This window comes from Desmodus rotundus, chromosome 12, assembly GCF_022682495.2.
Source record: "Desmodus rotundus isolate HL8 chromosome 12, HLdesRot8A.1, whole genome shotgun sequence".
Lineage (NCBI taxonomy): Eukaryota > Metazoa > Chordata > Mammalia > Chiroptera > Phyllostomidae > Desmodus > Desmodus rotundus.
The window spans coordinates 65,499,550-65,513,844 of NC_071398.1; the positions used below are offsets into that span (position 1 = coordinate 65,499,550).

A 14,295-nucleotide genomic window follows, 5' to 3' on the forward strand; every position below is an offset into this window, starting at 1 on the left:
CGAAGAAAGCCAGAGGTTATGAGCGCTACACTCTGAACCTGCCTCCAGGCCTCCAGGTGTGCTGTGTCGCACGGCACAGCCTGGACAGGCGGGCGGGTCTGTATATTTATTATGATATGTTTTCAGCAGATGGCAGTTAAGTGTCTCGGGAAAGCTGTTTTTGTTTTTCTGTTTCGTTTTTAAATCATTTGCAGAAAGGCACCTTTTGGGCTCTGGGCAACGCATGACAAAGCTGCGGCTGGGCCCAGCAGGTCGATGTGGGGGGCAGAACCCACTGTGCCCCGGGGCAGTCATGGAGGAGAGTGCTGACCAGGTGAGGAGAAGGGAGGACGTGGACTCCAGAAAATGTCAACAGCCATATTTTCAACATAATTTACTACAGGTATCTGAAGTGTATATAAAACGTTTTAGTGCAACATCTTACAAATAGTTTTCCTTTAAAAACAAACAAACAAACAAAAAATCAACAGCTCTCTACATCATGCATGGGTAGTTTTCTTAACCCTCCTCTTTCTTCTTCAACAGTTAACGCAGAGAAACCATTGTTTGACAAGAGTATGAAAACTTGCTACTGTAACACCCTGGTGAAAGACGGTGTGGTCATATCCGTGTCCTGGGCTGGGCCTAGCACAGTGTAGGTTTCATTAATGCAACATCATAGAGGAGACGAGCCAAGAGAGTAGGTGGCAGTCTCTCTCTTGGCCTCTCAGCTCCCACCTGGAATGCGCAGTGAAGTCTCCCAGCCACTGGAGGGCGCTATCACCATTCATCTGACACCACATCTCCATAGACATGGCCCAAGAAGGGAGGTCCTGGGGCTTTTTGTAGAAAGCTGGAAAAGCTCGCCCTTTGACGGTATCCCCAAACCCCAGAGAAAATACACAGAAAAAAAAAACAACTATTAAAATACTGTCTTCGGTTTCTTTTCTTTCAAATTTCCTGCAACTGCTTCACCTACTTAATTACGTGTGGCAGTTACCTTTCTGCAGTTTTGAGCCAATTCAAACTCAAGTCTTAGGTGCACATCCCAGTCCCCGACGGCGCTCTGGCAGCTTTCCACCTGACGGAAGAACAAGCCTTCTGCCCTCGTTGACTCAGTCTATAAATCAGCGGTCAGCAACTTCCACTGAAAGCCCACACCCCTGACGTGAGGAAACAGGGCAAATGGCCGCTTCTTCCACTTCGGCAGCATCCACGCGGCACAATAAACGACAATGCGCAAGGGAGGGGACGGGATTCAGGTGGCAGTGCCGACACTCCCAAGCAGAGCCCTGGTGTACCTGCCAGGAAAGGAGGGCAGGTGTGTGTGAAAACGGCTGAGCACGCACCTTGCTTCCCTTCGGCTGTGCTGCAGCAAGCAAGGCACCTGCTGAGCACCCACAGCACCTGCACCCGCAGGCCCCGGTCAGGATCAGCACCCACACAGCCCAGGGAAACCCACCACCTCCCCGGCGTCTGTTCCGTATCAGAACAGGGTCTCACAGCGATCTCTCTGATCACACTCAGTGCCCAGAGCCCTGCCGGTGTTTTCCAAACTGGAAAACTCCCCCAGAATTCAAGATAAAGCTCATAAAGGGAGATGGCACGCTGGCCGGCAAATGTGGGAAAACCAGGGCAAAAAAATGTCTTTGTGGAGTGAACGATCACTAGAGCTGATGCCGCTTTCAGGGAGCGAGCGTCTGGCCCAGGCATGTAAAGTAACAAGGTGACGCTGGCCTTTGTTGGACTTTAAGGGGCATTTGAATAAAAAGCCACCATAACAATGAACTACCCAATCACCTAAAACCGCAAACGAGATCTGAGAGTGGGAAGGGTACAAAACCCACAGACAAAGACATGTGCTACTTTCTGCTGAGACTGGGGAGGCGGAGGGTTTCTGAGGGCTGCACGGGGGCCTCCCCTGGATGCTGGTATAGCGATGAGAAGCAGGGTGAGGTAAATGGCGAGGAGGGAAGACATCCATCTCTTTGAGGAAAATCTAACTGAAAAGAAGAAGAAAAACCTAGTCTTCACAACTCCAGGGGGCAGTTACTGCCGCCTGCTCTCCAACATCAGGCTCTGGGAACCCCCTCCCACCACTGACTGTCCACTCTTCAAGGAGCTGAGCTGCCACAGTCCCTGGAGCCCTCTGTCAAGTGTGTGACGGCTGCTTGGGCCCGTGTGTTCAGCTGGGCACTGTCCCCTCCCCAGGCTCACTGGCCACCTCCCCCTAAGTGTCTGGCATAGCACCTTACAACAGAAGCCCACCCGGTCAGTTACCGGTGAGAGCCTGTCCTCACGGGACAGACCAAGCTGACAACCAGCCTTCCTGCCTTCACTCATCACTGGCTTTGATCAATCTGCAAGTCAGGAGCTGCGGAAAGGAGCCCTCTGCCCACTTTGCAAAGTGTGAGCTGTCTGGAGCCATTGACTTGTTCTCCAAAAAAGCTTTCTTATTTTTTGGCAAGGTTGGGAGGAATCCTATTTTTGCCTCCCTGGCAGATAGGCTGGCTGGGCACCATCTACTCCTAATGGGCTTATGCAGGATTTCGCTAGTACATACAAAGTTCTTTAAAGAAAAAAAAATTCAAGGCTTTCATCTTGACTACAAAGTGGTTCCAACAACTCCAGCTGAGGGAAAAGATAAGATACAAATTGGGCCCACACTTCACATAATTTTCAAGTCTCATGAAGAAAGTAAAAACATCTGGGTGTATTCTGCTCCATGGGTGGCGTTTCCAAGTGTGCAAAAACAAAAGGTCTTGGAAGAGATTCCTTGGCGCTAGGAAGTCCGTCCTTCCTTTTCTCATCCGTTGTACATAAGAGAAAGATGTCCACGACATTACAGAATCCAAAAAAGGTAAACCACAGGGATTTAAAGAGAGTCCATCACAAAGAATGAGAACCCCTGTAATGGCCTGTCACTCCCAGTGAGTAGACATGGCACCTGGAGCTACTCACTACGTTACCCGGAACAAAAACGAGAGCTAACGCCGCAGGGCGAGGACACCTGCTTGGAAACCGCTGGCCCACCAGGACTGCCACCTGGAGGCGGCAGTCTGCCTCCGTGACTGGTCGGGGACTGTGGACGCGACTCGAGTCTGAGTGCTCCGGGAGGGCACGCCAGAGGTGGGGGCCGTCCGCTGTCCCATCACAGAGTGAGAGGCAGCGTGGGAGCACCGCCGTTCCAGGTGGCGGGCGTCCCCTGGGGGCCTCAGTCTATGGCTCCTGGGTGGATGCTGAGGACAGGCGGCTCCAGGCAAGTGGGGGAATAGTTGAGGTGCGGCTCTTTGATCCACAGCAGCGGCACCCCGTTCTTCCCGTCCGAGTTCTTGCCGGAGCTCCGGCTCTTGAAGCGCACCAGCAGGATGGTGATGACGAGGATGCCGAAGATGGGGAACGGGTAGAAGAAGACGAAGTAGAAGAGCGCGTCGTTGGAGCAGATGGCAGACTGCAGGGAGGAACCTGAAGGGACCGTGGGGGCGACAAGACAGGGAGGGCTGAGAACCTGGACTGTAAGCCTTTGCTCCCGAAGACCTCACGCAACCCAATGGAAGCCACTTGGCGGGGTGCACGCCCACCCTGTCTTCCCCCTACTGCCACCAATGACAGGGTGGACCCTCCAGTTCTCGTGCTCAAAAGAGCCCCTCTTCCGAACAAAGCAAGGCTTCCGTTTCCCACTGAGAGTCAGGGGCACTGCTTGGAAAGACACATAATCAAACATGGTTTATTGATGGTGAACTTGACTACATCTAGGATGGGGTAGAAGCTGACTCTAGTTCAGCCTGAGCCTCCTGCCTGGTTCTATTTTACTTGTCCCTTTGACTTAGGTCTGCGCCAAACGTTCTTCTTTGGGATGGTAACCTGTTCTCGCCCCACCGACTTCTGAGAGCAGTTTTACGAGAAATGATGCTCGCTTGATTAACATTACCAATTACAATGTCACATGGACCATTCACAAATGTCCACAGTGTGTCTGCCCCTACGCAGAGCTGGTTACTCCTGCATACGGGCCAGGATGACGCATGGTGCCCCCGACCCAGTGGAGGATGCTCTATGACGTAGGGGATCCAGCAGGATCCCGGCCTCTGCGAGCCTGCATTTCCTCTGTAAAATGAGGCTGCTGGATGGTCTCTGTGTTCTGTGAAGCTTATTACATACGAACGTCCACAGTGGGCAGATAAAATGTGGTCTAAGAGCTTTCCCTTAGCCTTTTGGACACTGGGTAAGTAGAGGGTTGGGGGGTCTGAAGAGGATTTAGGTCTTTTCTTCCTTCCTTTCTACTTCTTAGCTGTTGTTCATCACCATTAAGAAAATTTAACATACACTTCTACACTTCCACTTGTCAGATTTCCAAAGGATATGAAATTGCTGACAGTCAACCACTTTTGACCCACAAAACCTCAATTTCATATGGTTCTGCCGAATAAACAGGAGGTAATCAAAGAAAAGAAAAACTGATAAAACTCAAAAACTCAGTCAAATTTAACTGGTAAAATGTTTTGAACAAAAAGAAGTAGAAATTTCAAGCAACATTTTTATTTCAGCAATATAGGCCCATTCCACTCTCACAAACACCTGTTTTAGTCTGACATATTCTATGTTTGGACAGAAGGCCAACAGAAAGGGTGCCTTGTTAGAACAAGCGATTCAGGTTGGCAACGACCTCCTCCAGTCTCTGCTCATGCAGCCCCTAGTCCAGCGGAAACCCTGAGCTCTGGTGAACAGGGCCGCCGCTAAGCTCTCCCAGATGCCTCGTAGCCCCCCTGCCTTGCTAGGCTGATCTTCCCAACCAACCCTGCAACATGCACCTAAGCCTCCAAGTCACCCTCCAAAATAAAAATGACCTTGGAACTTGAGAAAAAGAAAGAATGACTTAATGACCCTCTGTCTAAAAGCATAAGGGACGGTGTTTAGATCACATTCTCTCTTCCCACTGCGGACGTTTGTATTTATTAAGCTTCACAGAACACAGGGCTGGCCCAGCAGCCTTATTTCACAGAGAACATGCAGGCTCCCGGAGGCCAGGCTGCTGCCCGGGTCTAAGGAGGTCCCTGGGCTTCATTTTTAAAAATACTTCCCCTTACAAGTCTGAAACACTTGCTAATTTGCTAAAGAGAGAAGAGGTTGGATACTCTAAAGAGTAACAAAGTAACATCAACAATACATTGTCCTTATACAAGGGAATCTCACTAAAACAGAACCTGGGGGAGCACAAGTTTATGAAAGAGACTACACGGTGAGCCGTCACTCTGACCTGTGGCCCCAGTTTTGCACGAGCAACCAGGGCTCAGTGCCACGGACTGGTGTGCAGACCCTAACCACCCATGACAGCTGAGAATGCAGCTCATTAATCCATAATCGAGCTGTGGCTTTTATCTTCCAGGCAGTTGCAATCGAACCGGAAAACTCACCCGTGTCCAGCACTTGGATGCCGATGGGGGCTGACTCCCCCTCCGTCAGCTGGTACCACTCCTTCTGCGGGCTGGGCAGCCACTCCTCCACGCGGCAGGAGTAGTTGCCCGTGTCTTGGGTGCTTGCCTGCAGCACCGTGAGCCTGAACAGCAGGGCAGACAGCCTCTGGAAGCGAAGCCTGCCCTCCCAGGGGCTGCCCTCTGGGCCAAACACAGCATCTGGGCCTACGCTCAGCAGAACCATCCGCTCTGCCGGGTCCTCTTCCTCCTCTTCGTCCTCCTCGTCTTCCTGTTCTTCCAGGCCAGGGCTGCCCGCTTTCTCCCCAGCCTTAGTCCTCAGGGAATACCAGGTCACAGCAAAGTGGGAGTCCTGGCTCGAGCGAGACACGATGCTGCAGTCCAGCTGGAACGCTGCCTTCTCAGACACCGTGGCGTTGGGGACCAGCGTGTCCACCTGCAGGGCGGCCTCTGTGGGGACGAGGATGAAGAAAGGAGGAGAGGCTGTGTTAATTTCTTTGCTCAAGAGAAACTCAACGTCCATCACTAAACACATTATAGTAATGGCCACACAACAGACCGCTGTGCACCTGCTGAAGGGAATGGGGTTGTACTGCGTGCAGAGAGCTGGAGAAGATTCGAGAGAAACTCTCAGAGTACAGAACGCTGCCTGTGTGTGCTGTGCCTCACTGCCTGCAGAGGTTTGTATCCGCACGAGTTATCCGTGGAAGAATTCACAAGGGGCTGGTCACGTGGCTGCCTGTGGGAATCTGGGCAGGGGAGGACACATTTGCTCTCTGAACCCTTGTAGTGGTTGAATGCGTCCCCTAAAATTCACACCCACCTGGCACCTCAGCCTGTGGCCTTGACTGGAAATAGGATCCGTGCAGATGTAATTAAGTTAAAACGAGCCCTAAATCCAATGACTGGCGTCCTTGTCAGAAGAGGAGAGGACACATGGGACACACACAGAGGACGGGTGAAGATGGCAGCAGAGGCTGGAGCGATGCAGCTACACACCAGGGGGCGCATGGGGCCACGCGGGGCTGAAGAGGCCAGGAAGGACCCTTCCCCAGAAACATCAGGGGAGCCTCACCCCGTGACACCTGGATCTCAGACATGGAGCTGCCAGAGCTGTGAGGGAATGAATTTCTGTGGTTTACAGCTACCAAAGTTCATGCCGATTTGTTACGGCAGCCCTGGGAAACAAATTCACCCTTCCAGCAGCTTTGCGTTCAAACTGTGTGCACATTGCCTGTGTCACCCAAAGCAGTAAACACACTGGGAGGACTGAAGCCAAACCTCGACTCCAGAGCACAGGCTCCAGCCGCCCCGGAGGAGGAGGCCCCGGGCAGTGCCTTCCCGACAGAGGGGCAGACACGGAACAGCCCGGGAGAGGGGCCCGCGCAGGTGAGTCGCTGCTCACAGACACATTCAGCCAGGCCGTAATCTGTTTCTTTATTTTGCTTTCTTTTTTTTTTTTTTAACGGCTTACTGGGGAAGGTTCTGTGCAAACAACTCACTCCCTAGCTCCTAAAAGGCTGTCTGTGCAACGGATGCTTGTGAAAAATGCCAGCGTAGCGTCAGATACCAAATTGGATCCTACTCGGATGAGGCCCAAATCGGGAAGTTTCCCAAGTACGTCCCTGGGCTTTCAATGAATTGGCTTCACATCGCACAAAGGTGAACACAAAGCTGGGTCCCCACTGCTTTTGTGGGGTCCCGCCAAGCCCCTGGACGCCCCTGCGGCCCATCTGGAATCTCGGTGGGCACAGCTGGTGCACAGGGGCTTAGGAACTGCTGCGGGCACCACGTGCCACCCCAGCTCTGCCTGCGGAGGGGGGGGGGCGTGTGGGGCAGGTAGGAAACGGCAGGATGCAGAATATGAAATCAGTCCACAGGCGACTCAAAGTCCCTCACTCACTGGCTGGTTCTTCCAGAAAGCACAGCCAACATGTGACCCCAAAGCCACAGAGAGAAATATTGCAAAGCAAGGGGCAGTCTAGGGTGCTTTTTCCTCCAGAGTCCAGCACAGTATCCCCCTAGCAACTGGCCACTGTGTCAAAGGAGGTGGCCTTCAGAAGGGCCATGGAAGGGACCCACTGTAGCAGGAGGTCAATTCCCTCCGAGTGGCGCTGCCCACCTCCTCTCCTCGTTTCTTCTTGTCTCACCGCTCACACGCTGTCCTGCCCCTTCAAGGGCCTTGTCTACATTAGTGACGCAATACAAGGTTTTTGAATGGAATTAACCTCCACCTTCATTCAACCACCCTCCCCTGAACACGCCTTTCTACCACCTTGACTCCCTGTGTCTGCCTCCTTCTAGAACAGGCCAGCCATCTCCTTGTCACACATTACTGCTCTCTCCTTCTCCAGGTGGAAGCCCCAGCAGGGGTTCCTCTCCGCCCCTCCCCTATGCTATGCTGCCTGCTCCCATGGCGTCACCTTGACCATGGACTCCCGGTCGTCTGATGACCGTGGTTTCCTCTCTTCCCCCAGTGTGGAGCCAAATGCAACCACAAATGTACTCAGCTCCAGTGTCACTGAGGCAGGAGCCCTGCATTTCATGTTTCATACTATGGTCAACCTTAAGCGATGCTCGGTGACTCTTAACACAACCTCAGAGTTACATTATTTCCAATCTTCTACATAACACAACTCCCAGAGTTACATTCTTTCCAATCTTCTACACGTCTAACTTACACCTCGGAAAAGTACAGCCATGCAACGAATGTCATGCAACCAGTAGCAATGGCGGTCCCGGAACGCTAGTGAGATTACAGATGATGTTTCTGTTCAACAACTCCACTTTTCTGTGTCCCGAATGTTCTGCGACCGGCATGCTCAGCTCGTACACAGCGATGCGCCACATTAACAGCTTCGGTCAGTGACGGGTCACAAAGCTGACGGGGGTTCCACAAGGCTCCAAGGGAGCTGGGACATTCCCACCGCCTGGCGACACCGTGAGGTCGTGTGCGTGGCGCTGCTGGTGCAAACAAGCCAGCTGTGTTGCCAGTCGCACAAAAGTGCCGCGCATGCAGTGCTGTGCGGCACGCGGTGCTTGGTGGTGACAATAAACGACTGTGTCGTAGTTTGTGTGTTTAACATGCCGGAGTTCTTTATCGTTACGTTACAGTGTACTTTTCCCACTTATAATAAAAAAGTCTGCTGTAAAACCGTGTGCGGTATTACACCTCGTCCATCTCGTCATATTTACTGTGTCTGTTGGTTGTACCATCTTCTCTTGTGCTTGATTTAACCCTGTGCTGTTCTGCACAGAACACGCTACACAAGCTCGCAGCCTGGCAGCAACGGGCTGGGCCCCGCAGCCTCAGCGCGCATCAGTGCGCTCCGGGATGTCCGCACGGCGCCGCGATCACCCGCCGGCGCGTGTCTCAGCACAAACCCCTGTGGCTGGGTGGCACTGCCTGCACTCGGGAAGGCAGGCAGGCAGGCAGGCTGGTGATCCAGGCCGCTCATTTGGCTGCCCAGGAGACGCAGGGCTACAGCTTTAAGGGCCGTGTTGGGAGCCCATGCTGTGGCAGGAGGGAGACGGGTGCCGCTCCAAGCTGCTTTTACCAGCTGTGTGGCATTACCCTTCAGGTTTCAGTTCTCTCGGGGAAGACACGGACCAGGCAGGGTGGTTGTGAGGTAGGAAGGTAAGTCACATCCCACCTATGGCTGGGATGCAGCTGCCACCGCATAAACGTATGTCTCCTCCCCCTTCACCTGGGGCCCCAGCATAGTGACCTGCAAAAAGGGCGGGAGCTGGGGGATGAGAGGCGTGTTCAGCTGCCACATGTCTACAATTTTACCTTTGGGGAAAGAAGAGCAGCAGTTTCTAGGCAAGGTTGCAAAGAGAAAACAAAAAAAGTTCATGGCAAATGAGGAACTCAGAGTCGAGGTGATTTCCCTACCAATAGTGAAGACACTGAGGGAGGGAGGAACACCCCTTCCTTGTTGCAAAGGGTATATTCATCTCCGGTGCGTTCCGTGATGTGTGGGGCCAGCACTACCGTGGAGCCTCGGTGTCCCGACGGAAAAGCTGCTCCGCTCAGACACAGAACCACCACGACGGCCTCCAACCGCGCACGCAGGGACCTTCGGGCGCTCAGACAACAAGGCAAAGCATTCACAGAGACACGGGCCGCAAACCACTTCTGCCCGGGTCCTCCAGGGCGAGTGAATTTCTGCGCGGACGTGGACACGTGGACGGATGATGGCGTGGTGGGCAGAGGACCCAGGAGTCTGGCACCTCGTCACTTTGACTGCGAGTTTAACTGTGTCACAGTAATCACACCTAGTCGTCGTGTGTGTTCAGGCACGTCAGCGACGGATAGTGAAGGCCAGACAAGGCCAAGGCCACTGCCAGGATGTGCGACAGCGAAGGCGCCATATACTGCATCTTTTTCCACGATTGTTTCCCACTGAAAACCCGTAAGCTCGATTTTTTTGAACCACATGGCTACTGCATACCCACCACCTGTCTGGGTCTCAGTGTGTTCTTCCAGAGAAAGACAGTCTACACTGTGCAATCATTAATTAACACATGTTATTCTAGTTCAGAGAAAGAATTACCTGAGGCCAAACCAGATGTGCAATTTTCCATTCACTAGGGGAAAACATTGGGGGCAATACTGAATGAAAATGCAAACAGTAAGCGTGCATATATTTGACTGCAGACAATGTATTCATTAACAAACTAACTATGCAATGCATAAAATATTATTCTCACAAGGGCAACAGTGGAGGGGGTGCAGCCTGGGGACATGAACCCTCACCTGGGCGCATGACGGTCACAGCTGTCTGCCCGGCGGTGTCCTCGGCCCGTTTATACCACACGCCACTGGGGCTGGGCAGCCACTCCTCCACGTGGCAGCTGTAGGTGCCGCTGTCCTGTACCGCCACGTTCTGAATGTAAAGCCGGTAGACGCCGGGGGAAGGACTCTCCAGGTGCAGGCGCCCCTTCAGGTTGTTTTTGGCCGCCTGCTCTCCGTAGTGGAAGGTGGCCTCGCGGCTCAGGCGGGCCACAGCCTCCCGCTCCGGGTGGTTGGGCTTCCACACGAACCACTCCACCACCAGCTGGGAGGCCGCGCTGGTGCGGTTCAGGACCACACACTCCAGCTGCACCTGCCGCGTCTCCAGGACCGACAGGTTCCCCTGCACTTGGCTGAGCTTCAGGCGGCTGTCTGGAAGGGCAAGGCAGGAGACGTCAACAGCAAGACAACCACCAGCCACCCGCACACACCACTTCCAAGCAGAGGTGAATGGGCACCTCCTAGATACAGAAGGCAGGCAGCACCCAAAATCAGCGGAAACATTGCCCAGGCATGGCACCCCGAACATTCTGAGCTCTTGATCATGCGTCCGAGTGTCTCAGTCTTATTTGTATTCTCAAATTTTTAGTTATCGGTTTTAGAGAGAGAGAGAAACATCAACTTGTTGTTCCACTATTCATGCACACATTAGCAGAGGACAAGCACGCCCTCTCGTCCTCCACGACTTGTGAAGACGACTGCACGCCCCAAAGACAGCAGACCCCCACGCAGGCGGCCGACTGGCGTGGGTGGCTGGGAAGGGACAGGAAAGGGATGGTGGGAGCCCCTCTCCAAGAGAGCTTTTAAACAAACGACTGACACGGCTGGAACCAGTGGTGGGAAAATTCAGCCCATCTAAAGTGCCACGAATGCTGGCACATGCTAATGGCAGGCACAGAATCCTATAAAAGGCCCCAATGAGCGTGTCTGGACCAGGGGCATCAAACCGCTATGAATAGTAAGCGCACGGAGGCACCCCGGAAGGCACGTCCCGAGTGACACCCGAGGACGGGGAAGGCCGTGCAATTTTACTTTTCACACTTGCCAAAGGGCCAGAATATTTTAGAGTGCACATGACTACTTTTGCAATGAGAAGTCAAGAAATAACAACAGAAAAAATATTTTAAACAACCTGTCTCCTCAATATAGACACACACACACACACATCCACACACAGGTTGTCCCTGGGTAGAGAGATTATTTTCTTCTTTGTGCTTTTGTATAGAAGCAGGGGGAAAAACCAAAACAAAACATACAAACCAAAAATCTCAACAGAAGAGGGGAAGGTGGTGTTTTAAGCAGAGTGCAGTGAGTTTTCTGCACAAGACGTCGCTCGCTGCCTTTGGACAAGAACCCTCTAGCCCTTCTGCACTGCCCCCGTCCGCCTGGTTGAAGTCCGCCTTCTAGATGGGGAACCCCCTTGATAAATTTAGGGCCTAACAAGAATCTCTCGGTTTCGGCACAAATGAGAAAAGAGAAAGGATGGCCATGACTAAGAGGGGCCGGGGGCGGGGGGGTGGGTCCACTGACCGTGCTCTCAGGAGGGAACCTGATTGGAACTGAGACAGATGAGAGCGACTGAAACCTGAAAGCCATCTGTGGGCGGTGCGGCAACTGTCCCAGTTTGAAAGCCCCCTGGGACCGGCCTGCCGGCAGGGCACAGGGCGCAGGAAATCCCAGCAGGATGCATTTAGACCAGAGCTTCTCAGTGCCCCGGCAGAAGGGGGAGCGTGAAATGTCACCACGAGGCCGGCGAGGGCAGGGCAGTTTTAGGAATACAACGTCCGAGGAAAAGCAGGGGACGCTGCATTTGGCATGGCCCAGGCCAGGCCACATCTGGACTTTACATCTGGTTCCATTTGCTTCCTGAACAGGAAGCTCACTGAGGCCGCCTGGGGGACAAGTCGTGGGGGAAGAACAGTGAAGAAAACAAAGCACCCGGGCTCACTCTGGGAGCCTCACGTCTAGCAGAGGAGACAGACCACAGATACATAAAGTGAGGAAAAGTGATACATAGTAGCGGACCATAAATGAACTTCCGGAAGTACAAACAGGCAGAGGCGCTCGTGGTTACCTGCATGTGAAAAGCGAAGTGACTAGAATGCCGTGCACTATGACAGGATGGGAAAGGGGATGCAGAGTGACTAGAACGCTATTTTAGTTATTAACCAGAGCTAGGAATGGCTCTCTGAGGAAGAATGAGATAAATGAGTGTCTGTGGTCGACATATGCCAGGCTAGGAGAACAGTCAAAGGCCCTGCAGTGTTCAAGGAAAGCATCCATTCATTCCTTATTCAACCAATATTTATTAAGGGGCCATGCCAGTAGCTGAAGATACAAAGACACATCCCTGTCCTCAAAGTGCTACAGTATAGTGGGGAGAAAACACAAACACAACATTATTATGCTGTGTTTTATAAGAAACTGCTGGTGATACGGGAGCTATCAGGGAAGGCTTCCTGGAGGTGGTGCTGAGTGAAATCTTAGGAACGGGGTTTACACAGGGGAGAAGCATGAAAGGGGCATTTCAGGCAGTGACAGTGGCATAAGAAAAGCCATGGAGATGGGACAGAGGCCGGCAATGTCGCACCCCACTGCTCTTCCAGAAGGACAGGCAGTGACAACAAATTGTAGAGCAGGCAGGAATGAGGATGGAGAGGGAGCTTAGGGCCACATTAGGTGAGAAGTTCAAGAGCTTTGTTAACAAGGAGAAGGAGAGACTGACAGGGCACACAGAGCTCCCGTCACACATAGTCACGTGTCATTAACAACCGGATACAGTCCGAGAAAGTGTCCTCAGGCGGTTTTGACCGCGGAGGCACTTACACACTTCGATGGTACAGCCTCCTACACACCTCAGCCACAAGGAACTGCACTTAATCCCGTGGGTGACGCTAAGACAACGGTGCGTATGTGTGTCTAAACACAGAAAAGGACAGCAAGAACGAAAGACAACACAGCGCACCTGTGCAGGCACGCACCGTGAATGGAGCTCGCAGGCCTGGAGGCTGCTCCGGGTGAGCCGGGGAGCGAGTGGGGAGTGAGCGTGAGGGCCTGGGCATGCGTGTGCAGGACTGCGGGCTTCACCAGCACTCTCCACAGGCCCTCCCCCGATGCCTCCCAGCAGGGTCGGAACCAGAACCCCGAAGCTGTCCGTGCCGCTCCCTGAACAGGGATGTGGGCTGGACTGGTTGGAAATGGAGGAGAAACTGGCTGGGTAAGGAGTGGGTCACCCTAACAGTGAGGGTCAGGGGGGGTGAGAGGTGGCCTGCGGGTCCATAGGAATGAGAACTCGGTAGCACTGCACCTCCTTGGTGCTGAAAAGGCTGCCGGCTGGCTGATGGGGGTGTAACCTGCACACTCAAAACCAAGGTGCTGTGAGCAGGAGGGGTCTATGCCAAGCCCCTCAGAAATTGCTCCTGCCACAGAAAAAGACCCTCCGACCACGTATCCTTGCATTTCTTACAGGAAACTCAGCTCCACTGTAACCCTGGGGGACCCCCGTCATAGGTGTGGTCCGCCATACACAAAAACATCGTTACGCGTGCACGACTGTATCGGAATGGACGCGACCCAGCCACCTTCCTGGGTTGTTCCAGGGGCAGATCTGACACTCGAGAGGGAGACTACAGGGAGGGGGACTTGCTGCCCCAAGCGGAGCGGAGCCCTGGGTGTGGTGCGTCCTCCCGCCTGCGGGCCCAGCACAGGGCTCGTGCTGCCTGCCAGGCTGCACCCAGGGGGTCTTAGCGGTGACTGGTTTGGAGACAGGATGCACTCTCTCCCGGGCTGGGGACAGAGGAGGGGGGAGCAGATGCAGGGCAGCAGAACGCGCCCTCTAGGCAGGACTCCTGGGTTTAGAGCGGCCACCAGCCCAAGATCCAGCGTGCAAACTGCCAACCTGAAAGAGAGCCAGGTTCCGCCAGAATCCTGCCTGGCCACGTCCTGCTGACCACAGCGCCCTGCGGGCCTCTCCCTGGTGAAGATGCCGCTCACACGGCAGAGTCGAGGATGGCGAGTTTGCCATCAGCGCCGGGACCCCTTACAGCAAAGCAGGCGGCTCACAGCAGGCGAGCGCAAGGGTCTGTGTGC

General features: G+C 53.6%; 1 protein-coding gene across 5 annotated transcripts in view; it reads right to left on the reverse strand.

Moving 5' to 3' along the window:
* Nucleotides 1–358: 358 nt before the first annotated feature.
* IGSF3 (immunoglobulin superfamily member 3) overlaps nucleotides 359–14,295 on the reverse strand; it is a 93,074-nt gene continuing 79,137 nt past the window's right edge. For 4 of the 5 annotated variants that reach the window (XM_053915535.1, XM_053915536.1, XM_071220129.1 and 1 more), the window contains 3 exons: nucleotides 10,171–10,578; nucleotides 5,394–5,861; nucleotides 359–3,444 (listed from right to left, as the gene is read on the reverse strand). In XM_053915535.1, coding sequence (XP_053771510.1) covers nucleotides 3,194–3,444; nucleotides 5,394–5,861; nucleotides 10,171–10,578 — 1,127 coding nt within the window. In that variant the 3' untranslated portion in view covers nucleotides 359–3,193. The remainder of the gene's footprint in view (nucleotides 3,445–5,393; nucleotides 5,862–10,170; nucleotides 10,579–14,295) is intronic. The other variant, XR_011650712.1, reaches the window with a different exon arrangement.